General features: G+C 37.4%; 1 protein-coding gene across 1 annotated transcript in view; it reads right to left on the bottom strand.

Moving 5' to 3' along the window:
* Positions 1 to 22,247, bottom strand: part of ADAMTSL1 (ADAMTS like 1) — a 391,268-nt gene that overhangs the window by 146,606 nt on the left and 222,415 nt on the right. Inside the window, exons 3-4 of the mRNA XM_059492542.1 lie at positions 17,000 to 17,127; positions 4,505 to 4,550 (exon numbers count right to left, since the gene is read on the bottom strand). Of these exons, the coding sequence (XP_059348525.1) occupies positions 4,505 to 4,550; positions 17,000 to 17,127 (174 nt within the window). The remainder of the gene's footprint in view (positions 1 to 4,504; positions 4,551 to 16,999; positions 17,128 to 22,247) is intronic.

A 22,247-nucleotide genomic window follows, 5' to 3' on the forward strand; every position in this document is an offset into this window, starting at 1 on the left:
GAAATATTACTGTAAGGGAAGCAATTCAGGTTATTTGGGCAACAAAGTTTCTTTTTACATTCACATTAACTGGACACAATGTGGGGGTTTTTGTTCTATTTTTTAATTGTCACAGATTCACAGTCCTGCTTGCTGAAAAGATTGCAAATCCAGATATCCAAGCTTCTGTCATTTGCTAGATACTAAAAGCACTTGTTTTAAGTATGAAGAAATAATTTCTAGATGACACACTGAGGTTTTAAAATGCAGCCAATCAGAAATAAGATGGAAGTTCTTAAAATCCGGTAGTTTGAAGAACAGACTGACTGTAGTCACAATAAATTATCTGAGTTTAGAAGAATTTTCAATTCCAAAGTAAATTTACATAAAACAAATTGTGTGTTAGTAAGGAGATATGTGCCTATAATTTGTTTAATATGTGTTTTATATTTTACTGCAAAATGTAAATTGGGAGGTTTGATTGCAAAATGGCATTTCAGTCACCACTGAATGGTGACTGGGTAGAAAAATTAAACTCTGCTAATCATTCTTGTAGGTCTGATAATATCCTCTTGGGGATGATACTTCTCATACACATAAGCCAGTGCTTCTGAGAATTATGTACTTATATGGAAGTTTAGCTTTGACATTTTCCAGGCTGGGGTTTAGAGCATGGAAAGAAGATTGTGTTATTTTGCAGAAAGTAAGATGAACAACATTGGTACTGGTGTATACAAAATGCAGCATGAGCTGATAAGAAACAGGGATGGAAGTAGCTTGTCTGAATGCAAGCCAGAAAACGGGGGATGACATTACAGCTGGTACTTCAGCCAAGTGAAGAAAGTGAGGTATATATTAAAACAGTTGCAGGTGGTGTTTACAAGCTTTGGTTGCCTGACTAACGGGAGCTACAATCTACAAATTTTATCTTAGGCTTAAGAGAAACCTTGTTGAAGGAGCTACTAATGTTGTGCAGATTCAGTGTCAGTCTCATCTTTTCTTTCTTTTTCTTTCTCTCCTTTTTTTTTATTCAGAAAGCAATGCAATGAAAGAAAAACTATCAGGGAAAATAAAAATGTTTTCAGTCACAAGAAGAATTCTGAAAATTGAGAAAGACAGTAAAGACAGTATATATTCCAACAAACAACCTTCAGAGTGATTTTCATGTAAATGAAAGGAAGAGAAAGCAGAAGACTGCTAGCAGAGTGGCAGAAGGACCATAAAAGAGAAAGGGCATATGAGATGGAGTGACAGCTTGGTATAAAAGCTGGAGAGCACCTGGCAACCAATAATGCACATAGAAGAAGGAAAAAAAGAGTGTGCTAGCTTAAGAAAAACAAAAAAGGAAAGAGAATAAGTAAAAAAATCCTACTCAGAGTTTGGAATTGTATTTGTTTATTTTGCATAACGTTCAGTACAACAACCCAGATAGTTGCAAAAACACGTTTTCATTGCATTGAGACTGATTTTCTAAAGAAAAACAAATTGCTCCCTCTCTCCCTCCCATGATTATATTCCAAAATGGCTGGAAATATGCTTAAATCCATGTGAATAAAAATAAGAAAAAAAGCAGATGCAATTCAACCCTAAATCATCTTCAGATTCTCTCATTCCTTCTTTTACTATTTACACATGTGGCTTTATACCCATAATCCTTCCAGTTTCTGATCATCAACAGACAATGCAAGTGGCAAATATATTGAACTGGATTTACTGTTTTAAGGACTGTTCAGAAGCTTCATAGAAAGCAGTATCAGTCTTTGCTACAGTCTTTATTATGCAAAATTATTCAGCCTCTCTGGAATAATTAATATAGGTAAATGGGACAACAGGCATGCCATTCTTTCCCCTTGCCTCTCTTTTTCTTTATCTCATATTTTCCCCTTCTGTAATTTAATTTTGGGATGAATTAAAACCAGCTGTAGCAAAATCTTGCAAATGATAGTGCCTATAAAATGTACTCATTGCCAGGCTCCAAAACTATTCTTCCAATTTTCCAACTTCATATTTCAAATAATTTGCTTTTAGTATATATGACTACCCATTCTTTCCTGCAAGAGGAGGGTCATTAAGAAAACACATCAGTTCATAGAAAGGCAGCTTGCAAAAACCAAAAATACTGGTTATTTTATGAAATAAAATAGTGGTTATTTTATCATTCCTCAAGCTATGCACAAGATAATGGTAATGAAAGCTTGGAATGGGGGGATTTGATCTCTTTTGCCTTCAAAGACTGAAATGTAACATGAAAACATAGGTCTCATGAGCCTGTTATTTCCATTTTCTTAATTTTCAGTGTCTTTTTGGATGAAATCTTGAAAGGCAAAATCTGAGTAAACAAAAATACACACAATATTGCAGACTTTTTCTAGTGCAGAGTTTCACAAGCTTCATTAAGCTATGAGCTTAACAAACTGTTTTCAAGATCAAATTTGTGTGTATGCAGAAAAAATTGTGTATGTAGATCCAATTTGTGTGTGTGTGGAGACAAAAAAGTAGACTCCAATAATGACAAAGTACACGATTTACTATTGTTTTACTATTCTGAAAGAGACAAAGCATATTTCAGTGTTACAGTTGCACAATTCAGTAACAGAATGGATTTTAGAGATGCAAGTCTGGGGTTCCTAAATAGCTTTAGATTTACACTGCACAAGCCATTTTTACGGTCTCCCAAAACCAGTTTGAAATCATAAAACCAGTCCTGGGTCTTCGTATTTCAGAGGAAAAACTGCCACTGATTTCAGCACAGTAAAGCTGAAGGCTTGAAGGCTTCATTTTGGATTATTTGGTATGAAATAATTGAGTTCTGCAGCTGCATGCCTCACTTCTAGAGTCAGTACTGCCAAATAAAAGATACATAAAGGAACTGCCTGACAAAACTATGCAAGGTTTTATTTTGAAGGAAAACTGTTCAGGTGCACATTTACAAAGCAGAACCTAAGCTAAAAATAAATCTAAAGAAATATTCCTTATCCTGGAAACTCAGTGATTCCAAAATAAGGGTTACAACCCAGTTAATGCCCCAGCCTTTCATCAGAGTGATCCAGGAACGTAACGGCAGGAGAGCAGGATGTACTCTGTCTCACTGCTCTCAACACACACAAGGGCAGATCAGACACAGAAAGACCCAATGTGCATGCAATGCCTAACCAAAGCAAAACAAATGGGGTTCACTGTCGTCCAATTATTTTTTTAATTAGCCTTTAGCAGTATCTCTTTGTTTCTTCCCTTTTTCCTTTTTTTTTTTTTTTTTGTGTGCGTCATAGGGCAGAGCAATATGGCCTGCAACTTGACTAGCAAAAATCAAACTTCCCATTCCTTACACAGATGTAGTGTAGCTGAAATTCCTCAGAGGAAAATTGGACTGCTAATCTGCCAGCAAATATTTTTATTAACTACACCAGTTTCTGTCAGCTAAGGAAGGTGAAGGCTAGACTGATGAGGTATTTCAGGAACTCAAATGATACAATCAGAAAAAATTTCAGAGGAATCACAGAATCACAGAATATTCTGCATTGGAAGGGGCTCACAGGGATTATCAAAGCCCAGCTCCTAAAGAACTGAGAGAAATTTTACTGCATAGGAGACTACAGCTCAGATAGAAGCAGTTTTTTTCATTATGAACTGTGGTCTATTGAAGAAAAGATAAGCTAAATATGAGCAAATATATTCCTTTTTTTTAAAGTTAAACTTTTAAACTTTTTAAACAAAGCATGTATTGAAAGGCTTCTGAATATGTCCCTATCAGGCATGAGAAAGCTTGGCCCGGTGTACGTTTGATTTCATTTTCCATCTTTACTGGTAAAACTGACATTTCTCCATGTAACTTGAGAGCCTTTACTATTCTTGGCACCCAATAAAACTTTCCATATGAAAGCCTCTATTTCAATTTTCAACAGTGAAAACACACTTTCACTTTGTTGAGACAGAAGTTGAAGTTTCTTACTTTATTGTATTGAAAACTATATTTGCCACATATTAAAAAAACCAGCAAGAGCCTTTGGAAATGCCAGAACACTGATACAGGCTATGTAAAACTGCTTTTCTAGGACACACAACAGAATTAAAATTCTGTGAGGGCAGAAGTGAACAGAAATATACAGAATCATAGAATTGCGGAGATCTTCTACTAACTTGTCTTCAATTCTTAGTAGCTTAATCCTTCAGCCTGACAGACTACCCAACGTGAACCAGCTGGTTACCAAAGCCCTACTGGGAACACAAGATGTCTTGATCTGCAGGAGAAGTTGTAAAGAGCAACCCTGAAGTTTCATTGACTCTCTATTTATGATGGCTGTGAATGCAATCCCTTCCAGACAGTTTTAGCATAGGGCTATGCCGTAATCTATCCACATTTCAAGAAACTGGCAAAGGTTTGCCTATGTTTTTGGGTTTTGTGGTATGAAAACAGTTTAGATAGCTACAAGATTCTCACTATCACTTCACCAAATTATCTGAAGTAATATGGACACGATTATCATATGAGATTAATTGTATCACATCAAAGCTATACTTCACTTACCACATTGCTGCACGTCCTGTACCTGATGTTTCGCCCTTCACAGGTCCTGTGTCCAAAAATTAAAAACAAAACCAAAACCATTAATAGCTGAATATAAAAAGCCAATATATAATGTTTACTGTGTCATTAACTTCCCCATATGTATTTTTAATCACCTACTCCCCTACCAGCCCTCTTCCCGAAAGTAAAAGGTTATCTGTCCCTATTGAGGTATGAAACCTTCAACTCCTTAGTTTCCTACTTTCTAGAAGGTAGCATCAGCTTGTAAATGAGATTAGAAGTGAGAATACAGATTTTAGCTGAAAAACAACATCTAAATGACTTGAATAATGTCTTGTGTCTCCATGCAATTCCTAATGATTTCACAAGGGCACAGCTCTGTGTCTACCTGGGCACACACTCCAGCACTGGCACAGTCTGAACAGGCAGGCTTTGTCTTCTGGGGTAGAACTGGGCTCTCGGATGAAGGAACAATGCTTGCAGCAGCATGAACTCAAAGTGTAGTTTGGGTTTGAAGGGGCCATCTACTTCCAATTCCACTGCCATTGACAGGGACACCTTTCACTAGGCCAGATTGCTCAGAGCCCCACTCAACCTGGCCTTGAACACTTTCAGGGTTGAGACACCCAAAGCTTCTCCTGACAACTTGTTTCAGTGCCTGACCACCCTCACGTAAAAAAAAAAAAAAAAAAAAAAAAAAAAAATCAAAATATTTAACTTAAACCTCCTCTCATTCAGTTTAGATTTCCCCTCTTTCAGGCTAGTGTGACGCAGCTTTTTCCCACTTTGATATGAGGGAAGAAGGAGAACACAAAGCTTCCCCTCAATTCACTGGGGCAGAACAGCATTCAAAGAGCTGCTGGGCCCAGTGAGGTCAAGGAGAGCACATAGACTGATGTGTGCCCTTCATGGTTCTCCTCCTTTTGTCCCACAGCAGACCTATACCAGCCCTGATGTTGGCAGGGTTCCTAAAAGAAAGCTCAACAGCCAGGTACCTTTTTAGCACTCAGCAGCAGGTACTCTGAGTGTCTGACCTTAGGTGAAGCTTCAGGTATTTTACGAGTCCAGACAGTATACTCTGCAGAGGCCCTCATGCAAATCAGAATGCAGAGTTTGGCTTTTAAAATGTATCCTTCAAAAGAACAGAATTCCTAACATTTTTAATTTCTTAATTTCACAACTTTCACCCCTACCCCTTCTTTTTTTTAGGCCACAACTTAAGCACACATTCCTTCAGGAATAAATGCCTGCCAAGCCTGATTCTTAAAATCCAAACCATTTTGAACTATCCAAGGGAAAGGACAGCAGCATTTGCACTGATTTTTCTTCATTAAAAAAAAAAAATTTAAAGCAGAGAAACTTTTCCCATACTGAGTTAACTCTAAAATTAATTGAACAAGTTTTCTTTAAGTTATTGAAGTCATCCTCTCTATCTCCATTATCCATAAGACTGAATTGTGAAATTCATCCAGTAGTCATTTACACACCATATGTCTGAATGACCACAAGAGGAGACAAACAAGTAAATAAACTTCACAATATTTTCAGAATAAATCTAAGCGGAAAGATAACACTTTCTGTTGTGTAGCATTTGCATATAAAATTATATTAAAAGCATAACAGAAATATCACTAATCACTATCACTGTGATAGTGACATTTCTATTAGCTACTATCACTAATTCAGTGATTTTGTAGCATTGTATATTTAACTCCAATGAATTCTTATCTCAGCCATGCACAGAAGTGAAAAATGTGCACAGTGTACCTAGCAGTAGAAAAAAAATGGTTTGGGCAGTACAATAACAAAAATTATATCCATAATAGACTATGAAATAAAAAACCCAACTAAAAAACCCAGTAACAACAACAAAACACCCAAGCAACACTCCCACCCACACAATTCCAGTCATTCCCAAGCAATATCGGCAAGCTCGGAAAAATACTTTGGAAACCTGCTTATATTGCATTCAATAAAGCTGCTTTGCTAATGATAGATAGTAAATAAAGAGGTAAATTATGCAGAATGCAGGCAGCCCTAGTGCAGGCATCATTTACCACACTGAACAGCTTGTTCATCAGGCTTGATACCTGCCCCATGTGTCTCTCAGAAATGCCACGTAAACCATCAAACATTACTTTGCTTGACACAGACTTGCTATTAGCACAATTTCTATTACTGTAACTGATTAATCTTAGAACCACTGAACATCTAGGAAAACTTCAGCTTCCTTTCTATCATTTGCCTCTCAGTTTCTTCTTCTTTTCATGGTTTCTTCATATTATCTGTTTTGAAATAAAAAAAACCAAAACTACTTAATTTTCATTTATTCTCTGTGTTATGGAAAACAATAGGTTATTTCATTAGCTATGTGAAAAAACAATTATTCCATTATTTTACTCCATTTTTCTTCTTCTGGCTAATGGCCAGGGACGTTCAGATAAAATGAGCAATTCTGGATGCAGCTAGTGCTCTTATGATTCATGAAGAGTAGGAAACACTCTTGGAAAATTCCCCCTTTTTCCTCAGAAAGAACATTCTTTGGAGCTTGGTTGTTTAAACTCAGTAGTTTCCCAGTTATCACCTACCAGCCAAAAGCAGGTAACAGCTTTCAGCCTTACATGATATATTTTCACAATAGATTTGCACAGTAGTTTGAGTCTCGGATCTACCCTACCTCAGGACAGTACTTCAGATTCTCTTAAGCACAAGCAACTACTCTGGAATTCAAACTCACGGGATTTGCACGCATATCTCAGCATGGACACTGTGCAGAATTCCACAGCACTGAGCCTTCAGCATGCAAGGAAGGATCATGGCAGACTACTGAGCCCATGTTGTGAGATACAGTCATCATTTATCCTCTGATCTCTTCAGGATATAAATGGGAACTCCTACCAACAAGGAGTACACACAGCCAGCAGGAAAACTCAGAAGTCAACCGATATGCCCAGTTCATCTTGAAGAGCACAGAAAAGAGTGGGAGAAGTAAGCAGTACTTCAGCTGTCTCTGTTATCTACATCGCAGGGGATTTTTCAGTGGAAAAAGGTAGCTGACGGTTTGGCTTGACAGAGAATTATTATCATGTGAATATGAAAGAAAAGCATACTGTTGGGAATCATGTTTCATTCCTTAAACTTAGTCACTTGTTTCCAGTAAAGTTTCTGAAAGAGGTTAACAACTTATAATATATTAAAATATTCTCTTCTCTTAATGTAAACAACCCAAACCCTTGGTATTTATTTCTCCAGGCTCCAGTTTGTAGACGGACTTAGTTCAAGTCCCCCCCTCAAAGGCCTCAAGTAGATGTGTATTTGTGCTCAGCTAGAGTTAGAAGCCTTGCAAAAATCCATGCCAGAATGAACAGCAACCCCCTGCCAAAGCTGCCTTTATCAGTAATTACCAAAGACTATGAAGAGATTTTCAAAGGAGACCTCATCAACTCCTGCCCCTCTCAGCAGTCATCAGAGTTTGAAATGCTTTACTTAAGAAACAAGTCTGCTCATAAACAAGCAACTATGAGCCATGGGTGGGTTATTTCTGTGCATATGAATTTTTATGCAGCTATTCACTACAGGGTCTCAAAGCTGATGCAATGTTGAACAATCTCCACTACTTTACTTTCACTACCCTTGACAGACACACTTCTGGGACAGATTCTGGTTTCTGATTGTACTTGTGAGATAAATATGCTGTGGGTCTGTCTTTTCCCATGAGATCTTAGTCTGGCTGTGGCATGAAGCCAGGCTACACACATGGGGGTATCATCTTGCATCTCCCTTTCTTCACACTCTTGCTCTCAGCTCTTTCCCAAATCTGGCACAGTGTTACGACCCCCTGTCATCCTCAATACAATTAGTTTGTGCTTCTCTGAGGAATAGTCAGTCTCTTTTACTCACCCAGCATACCCCTTTTCCTGTAAAGGAATTGAGAAGGAGCGCCCTGAACACCAAATTGTTACTATGAGCAAGAAAGACGCATCAGGACTGAACTGACTTTAAGAAGTTTACCTTTGGAAACTATTTGGTTGGGTCTGCTAAACTCATGTCTAAATCACTCAGTTGACAATAATTTGCAAAGAATTTAAAAGATTTTTCCACATCCTTTTGTTCACATGATGCCGTAAGTTTTAGCTGTCATATTTTCCAGATTCTGTAGTGCTTCAGTATACAACTCTGAACACCATATAAAGTGTTAGCAAGTTCTCAGTTTAGTCAGACAAAACAATCCTTTTCCAGCCTGAGAACCAAACCTTTGCAACCTCAGGCCCAAAAAGTGTCAACAACAGCAAATTGAGGAGAGCAGTCTGGGAGGATGGGACTTCATAACCTGAAGCTTTAATTGGACAATAAACCCTAATATGTAAATGGACCAAAACTTATAAAAGTGTCAAAACTCGACTCATGAGCACTTGTCCATCTTGGATATAGTCACGGCTGGGCTCTTGTATGGCCCAAGGTATATTCTTTGAAGGCGTTTTTAATAAATACCTTTATTCCTTTAACACTGTGTAGCCTCTGCTCTAGGTAGCCTCTAAAGGCATCACACAAGCACTTTCCTGCCACCATGGATTGTTGAGATGCACTGGTATGTTTTGCCATGCATCTGTAGAAATCTTTCACTCTCTGTGTTTAGAAAACTGTCTCCTACAAGTTCCTGCACGTTGAAATGTGAAATACAAGAAGAGTTACATAAATAGTTAACTTTGAGACAAGAAAAGTGGGCATGGATGCACAAGCCAAATTTCCCTGGCAGGTTTAGTTACAGATCATATAAATGTTCTTACTTCTGCAATCAAAAAGATAAACAACCGGGAAAATACAACTTCAGTCACTGCACGCAGAAAATATTTCAGCAAGGCAAATAAAAGCATGTGTAGTAATCTGGGGCCACAAAAGGCCAACTTTTCTCATAAATAACGTTTTCCACAACCTTGGTATTAGGCAATCAATAATTCTGATGTAACTGCTGTTATTATACTTAGCATCAGTGGGCCCATGTGCACCTCATGAGGCTCAACAAGGCCAAGCACAAGATCCTGCATGGCAGCAATCTCCACTATAAGTACAGACTAAGTGATGAACTGGCCAAGAGCAGAGAAGGGGTTGGGAACACTGGTGGATGAAAAATTAAATATCAGCTGACAACGTGCACTTGCAGTCCAGGAAGACAATTTTATCCTAGGCTGCATAGAGGGGAGTGTGGCCACCAGGTCAAGGGGATGATTCTCTCCCTCCACTGTGCTCTCATGAGACCCCATCTGGGTCACTGGAGAGCTGTGTTCAGGTCTGTGTCCCCAGCAACAGACAGAACCTGAGCTGTGTGAGCATATCCAGGTCACAAAAATAATGGCCTGAAACACCTCTCCTATGAAGAAAGATCAGGAATGCGAATGTTACAGATGGGTTCACAAGAGGAAAGTCATGTTTAACTAAATTTCCTTAGATAACAAGGCCTGCCATCTCATTGACTAGTAGATGTATTTTTATTAGAATTCAGCAAAGTTTTGCATACAAGGTATGGTATGAAAGGTATCCTTCTGGTAAATTTTTATTTTCAAGTTCTTCTTTGTCTTATTCCAAGTCACTGATTGTTATTTCCTAAGTAACAGCTGGCATTAAATACTATGCCCTAAACTCACAAAAATATGACTGGCTAGTCTACTTAAAATAACAAAGATCCAATTCATGGAAAAAAAAAACGGAAAACACAAAGAAAAAAACTGTCAGGTGCTTTCAGGATACTGTTCATTTTCAGCAGTTAGTCTCACATCTGTTTTCATCACCACAGTATTTTTTATTTTCTTAATAATATTTTAAGAAGTGTCTTTAACTTTAGATTTGCACATATAACATGAATTGCAGATTTACAGAAAGCAATTACAGTTGTGAATATTTTTCACAATGCAAGAAAGGCAGAAAAGCAAAAATTAAGAAAAAAAAGCCTTTCAGTAAAACAAGGATGAGATGTTGCTTCACAACAGAAGTGGAAATAACTACAATATAAAATCTCGCTTGTTGTGCTATATCACAAATATACCATATAGAACATAATGCAGGCCCAAAAGTACTAACATCCCAAATCTGAACACTCTAGAAATTGGAGCAGGATCCAGGTTTTGCAGCTGGTCTTTATAAAACAAATGTGCTGAACAGGATTGCAAGCTCTGCCTTCTCTGAGGAAGTCTGCATGTGTGTTAACCCCCCTCCACTGAAATTTCTTGCGTACAATCTAGTGCTCCCGTCTTTAGAGAATCACATAAGTTTCTTACTGGAATTAAGGCTTACAAAAACTCTACATCATGCAAAGGTCTGATTTAATTCCTTTTGATTTAAGTTCAGGAACAGATTTATGGAAAGACTTATAAATAGCCGAGAGCTCTTCCAGTGAACCTGGACATATGAACAGTATATCACCTGAGTGAGGGCTTCACAGACATTTTTGTTTCATAGGCCACTTCTCAATAGGGAGATGCATTTATGGAGCCCATATTCATCACTGACCTGTAACTGCAATGCTGATTACTGTTCATTCTACTACACGCTAGTTTTTCACCCAAAACACCAATACGTAACATCTCTGTGTCAGGTCTAACAAGGGGTTCCATAAGAAAACTACACTAGGAAAGCATTTTCTACAATTTTAGATACTTCAGTGAGGCACAGTGTGTCTAACTGGTCTTCTGAAGACTATCAGCAGTCACTCCATAGATTACAATGCTGATTTACATTGTGTGAAATTTGCAGCTTCTTATACTGCTGACGTGTTGACTCAGATAGGTTGCTTGCTGCTTCTGCCATTAGAGTTAGAGCTGTAATCTCTCTAAAAAAAAAATTGGAATAATTTCTTCATCACATACAACCAGAGAATGGTTTCAAAATTCTCATAATTACAGTTTTCACTAATCACAGAGTAAACAGAAGAATAAAATTCCTTTTAAAATGTTGCTATGGGGCACAGACTTAACTAGAAGCACTTACAAATTAAAGAAACAAAATTTTTTTTCCAGCTATTTGGAATCATACACTGTATCATGGAGGATGCCTTTACACAGTAAATTATCTAGAAGTATCAACTAAAGCAGAAAAAACCCAGCAATTCAGGTATCCTGAGGGTCTTTGAAGGAAGCAATATACTACACTAGTATACAGATACAGTTTTATACAAGGTAATGAGAAACATTCTCCTAAATAATTTCATAGTGCAGTTCATCTAAGAATTTTATGACATTGATTGTACTCTTCATGAGTGACATGGTATGCTTCAACAGAATGCCATTTATTTTTGGGGATGTATTCAAAAACTCTGATAGCATTTGTGCACAAATATTCTGCTCTTTATTCCACAGACCTTAAACTAGAAATGGGCTTATTCTCAAGTACTTAAACTGATCATTTTGACCAATATAGGAACATTTAATAAATGTTCAAAAGCCTAATCTGGTTTATTTAGTAGTGCCAGGATAGACAAGACTGCATTTATATCATTACACAGTAGTTACAGTAATACATGTTAGCTTCTATCTGTCAAAGAAGCAACCCCCAACCCACATAACTGCACCATTGTAATTTTCACTCAGAAAGTTTAAAGGACCTTTTATCAGTGTTAGATGTGAAAAACTTCAGAATCTCTGGGAATCAAAGCCCCTGAGACAGACGACTCTGTCAATGCAGCCTGAAAGTAAGGGTCACAGCCACTTGCTGGGACTACATTCTAAATTCAGTTGTGAAGCAGCAACAGTAGTCAATATTTTGGTACCAAAGTTGTATACAGATGAAAGTTAAAACAGTATGTTTTCAAATATGCAGTATTTGATGGATCCTGTTTTCAATGCCAGTCAGAAATGTTATTAATGGTTTCTTATTCACTTATTTAACTTTGAACTAACATGAATAACATGCATCTATTCCATCACTGTCTGGTGAAACCATTTGATGTTGGATTTGTAAATCAACAATATATGAGATCAAAATTAAAAAATATTACTCCTTAATGAAAAAAACCTAATTTATTTTAGGCCCTTTCTGTCTTATGAGAAAGGCACACATCATAAAATAGACTTAATTTTAGCAAATTTAGCTGGTTTACTAAACCTGACCTTCAAAAATATGTCTTGGTTGTTATTTTATGAACCAAGTCAAACGACAATAAAGCTGAGAATCATTTATGCAGATTAACTGTTTTCACTCTGCAGAATGCAACAGCAACGTGCTGAACAACTAAGCAAGTGAATCACTTAATCTAACTTAGCAGGCCAAACTGGCAGAAAGGCTATTTCATATTTCTGGTTCCCTTGCATTACCGAAAGGCAGTTATCAGATGAAGAAAGAGAGAGACGTATTTCAAAAGGAGAGAGAAATACGTTCCAGTAAGTGACACAGACAGTATGAAGCATAGGAACAATGCTGGGATTAACTCTCTCACATCTGTTCCATTTTGTTTTTAAATTTGTGCTTTTTTTCATTTGTTTGTTTTGTCCTATTGATGTTCTCATTTTTTTTTTCTTTTTAATCTTGGACACTTTTATACTGAGGGAAATTTGTCATGAAAATGCAAATGCTGAACTTCTGCTGCTACCAAACATAAACCCCTCACTTAATGGTGGAAAACCTTCACTCTATTCAGAATTTTAAACGCTATTTCCCAGAGATCAGGGTGATGGTATCAAATTTTGGCCCTTGAGCTCAGCTCCAGTAACCTTGGGACTCCATAACTATCTCAGCAGTCTGCTGTATGCTCAAACTATTCTCTGCCACATGTTTTTTCATAAACAGAAGCAACAGCAATGAAGGGTTTCTATACAGTTTAATGAATAGACTACGTATCTACTATATGAAAAAACAGTTTGCCAATCTCTAGGACACACTTATCTTTTGCTACATGCAGCCTAACTTTAAAAGAAAAGTGATGGTGAATTTTGAAGATGATGAGAAAAAGAATCAGAATTATCTTCTTGCCAAGCCTAGACAGAGGAAAATGGTCTCACTATTACTGTAGTACTCAGCAATGCGTAGAGCACAATTCCAGAAAACACAGAATATTTTTAGATCAGTATGGGTGAAAAATGAATTAAAGAATTTATAATTTCTTTTACAATTTGAAAATATATCCCAGTACAGGAAATAAATATACATGAATTTCAGATATCTAATTAAGATATTTATTATTACCCTGTTTGAGTTTGCCTGAATCAATATGGACACATATTAAAACCTGGATGGAAGATATCTGAGTGATTATCAATCTCTTTGCTTGAAGACAAATGCCAGCAGTGCTGGGCAATCAACTCTTACTTGCTGCAACAAATAAGGGCTGGATTCTAAGCAAGAGGCCAAAGCCCATAATGCAGTGCCTCTCTACCTGTATTTCCATAATGTCTGTATCCAAAGCAGCCAATACCTAACAAAACTTGGTTCCCTGCAGAAGCTCAAGTGCTGGTAGTGCTCAAGTGCTCAAGAAAAATAGGAGTGGTCTATGGTTCCTGTCTGTACAGGTTTTATTGAGTAGTGCTGCATGGCCGGTCATCAAAAAAAAAATAGGGAAACAGAAGGGCAAAACATTATAAAATTATAAAAATAGTTACCCCTCCACCTAATATATAATTAGTCAAGGAAGTTCACCTTCAAGTGAGTTGAGGCAAAATCCAGTAACATTTAAAGGGGGTCTGTCCTTTTGTGTAAATAACAACAATATCAGAAGTTATAAAGAGTTAATGTTACTAAAGAGTATGAAAACTGTAATCTTTAGAGTTTTGGTAGTCTAATTTATAAAAGTTTATTTTCCTGGGGTGCATTCTGTCCTTGACCCAGTGCTTGCTGTCAGCATGAGGACATAAAACTGACTTGGGCTGACAACCCCTGTCTGCTTGTGTGACTGGCATGTGTATTTTTATCACTAGCATAATGTCCTTAGCATAATCAGAACCAGTTGTTCTAATAAAGTGTACTGCTAAACAGCCACTACCCTGAAATTTTTGCTATTTAAAACACAAGAATACAGAATTTTTCACTAACACTTTCCATTCTTTCATCACAGCTGTGAAGGACTAATGCAAAACATGTTCCTAAAACAAACAACACAAGCACGAACATAACTTTAGCAAATAAAAGCTGGAAAGAAAGCTGGTTTCCTTTATTTAGCTATATATATTAATGGTGTTTAGGAATGGGCAATTAGTCTTTGCATTTTTTCAAAGCTGATGCACCAAGCTCTCTCTATTCATGTGATGCTCTGAAAGTCATCTCATATAGAACTAAAAGATACAAGGCATTAAAGCATTCCTCCCAGGATGAGAAATATTCAGGATTAATTTGTTCCAATTTGTTCTAAATGTGTTGCCAGTTTTCATTTGCCAGAAGAATCTACTATATTCCTTCAAGCTGCAGTGAAATTACACACACCAAATAAACTGTACTGACCAAGAAATTCTCTCTCAAACATGGACGTTCTGGTCAAACCTTGACAGCTTTGAAATACTCCTGTGAATTTATTTGGAAACCTTTGATGAGTTTCTTTACCTTGCTCCCACTCTGACTTAGCACCTTAAAATGCTTGCTTAGCAGAAAAATTAATCATTTAAACCCCTTACTTAATTAACAATTGCATGTAGACCAGGAAAAATGAAAAATTATTGCACATTTGAGAGAGTGCTAATTCCAAGACAAAAGTTACTATTTATGATTTATTGCTACTGGCTACCAAATGCCACACACCTAATTAACTCCCCACTTCCTATCCCAGAAATTGCAGGTTTCCATGTCTGAATGGGTCATAGTTTGTGGTTGGTTTCTTAAGGCAGGAAGCATTGCTTGTGTCCTGAAGGGACAGTGGAAAGGTCATGAAACCTAATTTTGTGTGATTTATGAGGTTATTACCTGTTCCATTCATTAAGGTTCAGGGTCGTCCTGAACAGCACAGGAGTCAAAGGGAGTCCAGAAGAAGTGATATTTACTCACATTGTCACATACTGTGACAACTGCTACTGCTATTTGGAACTCCAAGACTGCCCTCTAGAACCTACAGAGACAGTTCTCATGAAGGAGGAAAGAAAGCACCTATTGCTCAGTCCCCAGATCTCCTGGTACGTCTGGCTTCATGTTTACATTAAAATAACATACTGAAAGTGATTTATTTTTTTTAAGTATGGAAAACTATATATGGTGATTAAAATTAAGTTCCTGTCTCTGAAATTTCAGATTTTGAGGTGAATGCAACTGGCCTCAAACTAACTGGCGATGAAACAACTGGCCATGAAACTAATAAGGTATTAGAATCTGGTCCTACATTGAAAATCAATTTTATTTTTTTTTTAATCCATGGGAATGCAATAGCAAAGTACTGGTTTTCCACTTATTTCAACAGATACCTTTGCCTATCTTTTCTTCCAGCAGACTTTTGCGCACAGTCAACTCAATAAATGGGGCTACTAAGAGACTGTTCAGAGATAAAGCTAAAATACACAATATCCTATTCTGGTGTTATGTTCAATGCCTTGTGCTGTTTCCTGTCTTCACTAAACAAAATCACATATTAAAGTGTCAGACAGAGGAAATTATTTGGACTGTATGGCCGCTGTTTGTTATATTAACATCAGTTTTACAAGCACATGAATAAAAATATGAAAGAAAGTATGCAGGATGGAAAATTGTATTAGATTTTTTTCTCCTACAATATATAAGGTACCAGAAATGGCAATAAGTCAGAAAGGTTGGGTCTGGAGTTTCCCTTCATATTATTTATCAGAAATCTGTTAATATTTATCACATATACCATGTTTACTGCAGGTAAATTTTTTTCTTTAAATAGAAATGATATTTGCTAGAAATATTTTGCAGATAAAACTTACATAAAGTACAGAGTGGAAAAGATGTCAAATGAGTTGTTCTTTTTGCATTGCAAGCTAGTAAGTGGGTAGGAATAAAATCTCAGATGCCTGACTGAATACCCAGAATTCACCTTTGTACCAGAGCATTTTACCTCTGTTGGGAGGGGCCTTGCTGGTATTGAGTACTTCCTACCTGAAATTCAATTTGCAAGATATCCTTTGTAGGACTGTTACTCTTTCTTATATAGCTTAGGATGCCTCATTTGATTAATGTGTTGCTTTTATAGTCAGGGTGGCTGAGACTGTGGGGTACTAAATGTAGTGAATAATCTGTACTCTTGTACAAGCACGTGGCAACTCTTAATGCTTAAATGGTGAAAGTGGAGGGAAGTTCAACTTCAGGAGCTGGCAGCCTTTTAAGCTGTCCAGACCACTTTTTTATCTCCATGGATTCTTGCTTTACTTTAAAGGGTGCTTCCTTATCAAGCTCATTGGCTGCTTGCCCAAATTAAAAAAAAAAAACAAAACCAAAACATTACCATAATTTTTTCACAACAAGGTGGAAATTTCAGTGTAGGTCAAGACTTCCACTGGTTGCTTCTTATGGTCTGGCAGATATAAGTAGGTTGAATTTTTCCATCAATAAAGTAGAAAACATCCAGGCACTTACTTGCTGCTCAGGCAGCGTCGCAGTGAGTACGAGGCGCCTCCTCCGCAGGTGCGCGAGCATTCGCTCCATGAGCCCCACGCATCCCACAGCGAGTCCCGGTCCTCCTCAGAGCGAGCTGTTCTGGAGCTCTGAGGAGAAGGAAAAGGGAAAAAAAAAAAAAAAAAAAAGAAATCAGGAAAGAACATTTAAGCATCAAAACTTCTGCTGCTGGTTTAACCTTTCTTTTTGCTGGATATCATTTTGGTTATTAAAAGTACCGAATAAATTGAATAAATCTGTTCCTCTCTGGCATGCCTACTGGTTGACAACAGTTCCTTAGTAGTGAATGGTGTATGAATTCACTTTCATCTTTTGAATATCCTACTTCATCTCAGTTTGAGGCTAGCGAAGACTGCTCTAAGACAGCTCTTTGAACAACAGTGAGACAAAGGATCTTTTCTGATTAATAAATGGAGTATTACAGACATCAGACATTGTGATCTGAAGTTATGCTGCTGTGTTAGAAGTTATGAAAAGGCATATTGAAAGGAACCTTCCAAAATGCTCCTAAGGAAAAACTGAAACACTACATAGTGAATCAACATGCTAAAAAGGCATTCTATATAATAACTTTCATGCATTTACCATAAGGAATTTGAACTATCATCACATCTCTGTGTAAAGATCTATGAAAATTGCTGGACAAAGTTTCCCTAACTGTTTCAGCCCTACTGTTTGCTAGTTTAAAGAATAAAACGCACGTTCCCTGGAAAGCAGAAGTTAACAACATCAGAATGTTGGTCATAAGCATATAAATATATAGCAGTATCTGTCTCAAATAAAACAGTCATATCTATACTCAGCATTCCATTTTCATTCATGCAAAGGCACCGCAGAAACACAGATTCGTAAGGACACAAATTATTTAACCATATAGATAGATATTGTCCTTAGTGGGCAATGTGTTTTTGCTGGAAAAACTGACTAATCTAGCAAAGTTGCACCAAAAATGCATGTGTCTGATGGTGATAGGCAGTGTTCTCCTTCAAAACTTTACTTGTGCTATGGGCCGGCACCTGGTGAATAGCAGTTCTAACTGCACTTGATATTAATGAGAGAGAAAAACAAGGACATGAGTGAGACTTTAAAGATACACTTAAACAGAAAAACATCGGCAAGCATCACGGCTGGCCCATGTTACAGCAGTCAGCTTTAGCTTTCATAGCATCGCAGAAGATACTGAGTTGGAAAACAGCCATCAGAATCATCAAGTCCAACTCCTGGCCCTGCACTGGCCACCCCAAGAGTCACACCATGTGCCTGAGAGCGTTGTCCAAACACTTCTTGAACTCTGTCAGGGTGGTGCTGGGACCACTGCCCTAGGAAGCCTCTTAGAGTGTTCAAATATCCTCTCAGTGAAAACCTCTTCTGGATATCCAGTCCAAATCTCCTCCTCCTCCTGACATCTCCAGGCCATTCCCTCAGGCGCTGTCACTGTCACAACTCGGCGCCTGCCCCTCACAGGAGGTTGTAACTGCAGTGAGGTCTCCCCTCAGTCTCCTCCTCTCCAGGCTGAACAGACCAAGTGACCTCAGCTGCTCCTCACACGGCTTCTCTTCAAGGCCCTTCACCGTCTTTGTTGCGCTCTTTTGGAGCTCTCTAACAGTTTAATGTCTTTCTCATATTGTGGCACCCAAAAACTGCCCTCAGCACTCAAGGTGAGACCACTCCAGCTCAGAGCAGAGCAGGAGAATCCCCTCCCTTGCCCAGCTGACAATGCTGTGCCATCAGCCAGGACCTCCTGTTTGTTGGCAACATAAAGGGATTATTTGAGACACAGAGATGACACTAAAATAATTTCACTTTCAGTAAAGCTGAGTAGTAGTAATGAAATATGGTGAAATATGGTAGTAATGAAATATGGTGAACCAGCCCTGAATAATTTTATTCATGAGTAAAAAAGAAAATTAATTCAGTCTGTGAGAGATAATCTGGGACCTGTCTAATGAATGTGTAACAATTATTTGACACACTCATTTTGTTTTAGCTTTATTAAAAAAAAAAAACAAAACAAAAAAAACCAAAAAAAAACAACACCCCACAGCAATTGCAAGGGTAAATGTAAAACTTAAAGTTTCATAAGCAATCAGATTCTGATTATGACTATACGTGACTCAGTCTCTAGATTTACATTGGAGATAGAAGACATGACAACTTACTGAGGTTATTTCACCCAACTGCTTTTTGAAGAGTAATTTTTATAAAGTAAAAATGAATATTTACAGTTTTATTCTTTTAAAATAAAAATACATGTTGGTGCTTCCAGTTTATAGGAAAACAAATACCTTCAAACTGCAGATGGGTGCATGACCTGATCATTCACCCTTGGTTGAAAGCTCAAAGACATAATTTAAGAGGGTTACAAGGTAAACTCACGTGAACCAAGTACTCTTACTCCAGCACATATGATAGGCATCAGCACAGCTAGACATTCTGTGGGTCCAAGTTCTTCTGACATAAATTGTGATCCCACCCACAGGAGATCTGTGAGCCTATTACTTGCATTCCAAAATTTGCTTTAAGACCTATATATTCCCAGAAAACATGTGATCTCAACCTGGAACAGGGTCCAAGTTTTCTTTTAACAAGTGGAATAAACATAATTCATCTCAACGTCATCCATGTTTAATGTTAAAGAAAGTAGAGTGTTTTCCTTCCTGTGAGTGAAAATTGAGCTTGAAGTTCTAGCAATACCCAAAAAGTAATTTCAAATCAGAAAACAACTGTCCATTACAGATTTATTCCAGCTCTGAAGGAGATATACACAATTAATAGCTAAGAATTCATTGTCTAGCATAGATTTTTCAAAAGTATTTTTATAGGTAGTTAATAATTGCTACCCACTCTTGTCAAAATGAACTAAAGATCTTACTTTAAAGTAGCAATCAAGAATTCTGCAGTGGAAGAACTCCTACAAAACTTCTTCAAAGCCCTGAAGTTCCTGTCATAAATAGTAAAGAGAAAGAAAAAAAAAGGGGGGGGGGGAGTATATGCCCTAAAGTTGAAAAAAGTAAAGCTGGCACCACCTAAATCTTTCTTTTAGTAACAGTTCTATCACAGAAAAAGTCTTCTACTCTGCCAGAGGTACTCCAGATTGGTGGTTCTCAAAATCCAGAGTATGTCAAAAAAGCAAAATGCAGTCATCAAGGCTCCTTATGCTCTGTTGCTGATACCTGAAGATCTTCCTTACCCCTTCTGTCAAATCTAGGTGGATGTCAGCCCCAGCTTCCCAGAAAAAATCCATTTCTTTGTTGAGACAAAACTCAGGATGCCCTGACATCAAAAGTATCAATTCAGAAATGCCACCCTTAAGCAATTTGCTTATTGATGACCTATATAAACAAATAAGTCTGCTAGCACTTATCAAAACCAGATCTTCCTTAATCCCTTACTATCTTAGTATATACATCTCAATCTGATGGTGATTCTGCATCTACTACCCCACTCCCAAAGAGCTGTCTAATGAGAAATATGAAGAACAGCTTGTGCTATTGGACCAGAAAGCAAAAAGGATCCTGTGTAAAAAATGAAATCACTCTCAGTAGATAGGGTACTCAGGTGAAGATGCTTACAGAAGTAAAAGAAAAAAAGTTTTAAATTACAAGTCAAAAAAAGGAATTGACATAATCAGATAAGACTAACAGAGACAGATCTCCAACCTGATTCTTCAAAAAATCCAGCTTCAGTGTTTAATAGTAATTTCTGAATTTACTGAAGAGTTGTCAGGCATTCATGTTATATTCAGTGGCGCTTCCTACCCTTTCTGCTTACAGTGCACATAATTCATTTAGACTATTCTGGAATACAAGTGTCACACATCCTTAAATCACAACAGCTACCTGGACATCCAGAAGCTGAATGCCTGATAAGAACCAGGTTTCTTTTAAAAGCATAAGTGTGCACATGTGTGTAGGTGCATAGACGGAGAAAAATGAAGAGCAGCAAGACCTCTTCATGTCCTGAAGTCTACAAAAGAAGTTTAACCTTAAGAAAATAAATCTTAGTCACATATTGGAATTGAATTTAAAATTTTGTTTGGAACAGTGCTATCCCTACAGAATCCAGCTATTTGTCAGTGGCACACAGAAGACTGTGTGTATAAACACACATCACGTGGTTTACTTTCTCTTCTGGTTCTGAGGCATCCAGTTTTCCTCCTCTTTCAGTAAAAGGCTGCTGAAGTCCTTTTTTCAAGCACCCAGTGTGTTTCTTAGATTAAACAGCAATACAGACAGTGAAAAATGCAATTAAACTCTTGCTGGACTACAGCATTGATACAGAATTTAGGCCAGTTATTTCCCAGATAATATGAACCACTGGTTTGCTTAATAAATTTATATCATCTGGTTCTTATCATATCCCCACTGTTTCAGGGTATGATGAAGTGTCAGTGACAATATGCAAGGCTCCTCTGAGGCCACTGCCTAAACTTGCCTTTAGCTACTGTAAAAATCATGCTAGGGACAGAAAACTAGTATTTTTTCTTCTGTAATGGTCTTTCTGCCCAGGCTTTTCAGATAAGTTTAAATGCATCCCTATATGAATTCTTGCCAAGCCACACATTCTTCTTTTGAGTAATCCTTGAGCATCCTTTGATGTTAGTTTGTCACTGAGATTAAATATATATTTCACACAGTTCTGAAACGCTGTCTGCAGCAAACCGGGAAGAAACTGCTATCAGCACTTCCCTAGGTGAGTAACAGCATGGGACAAGGCCAGTGACCTCAACGCCTTATAAAAACCATGTATTTCAAAACTTAAAAAAACTTCAACCAACATGTAAGTGTATGGTTTATAAGATTTCATTTGCGCAATGTTATGTATCTTTATTGCATTCCATCCAAGCTAACAACTGGATGGAAGTCCACATGGGAAACTGTTTGGAAATTTCTGGCTTTTGAAAAAAGGCAAGGCAAAACAAATTCATAGCCAGTTGAATTGATATTGGTAATTGCCATCAGAAAGAATGTTAGCATGAAGACATTTCTGACTAACTGTTGCAACTTTTCAAAGTGAGTATCTTGAAAATTTCATAGGTAAAATATTCTGACATATCAAGTTTGCAATGCACAAAAAGAAAATGTTTAATTTATCTAGGCAAAAAGTTGTACATCACTTTAAATGGTACTGTGTGACCAAAACTCATCTACTCTTCCAGAATAACTGTACCAAAATGATAAAACGACTTAGGAAAGTAAGCCTCATCCTT

This window comes from Ammospiza nelsoni, chromosome Z, assembly GCF_027579445.1.
Source record: "Ammospiza nelsoni isolate bAmmNel1 chromosome Z, bAmmNel1.pri, whole genome shotgun sequence".
NCBI lineage: Eukaryota > Metazoa > Chordata > Aves > Passeriformes > Passerellidae > Ammospiza > Ammospiza nelsoni.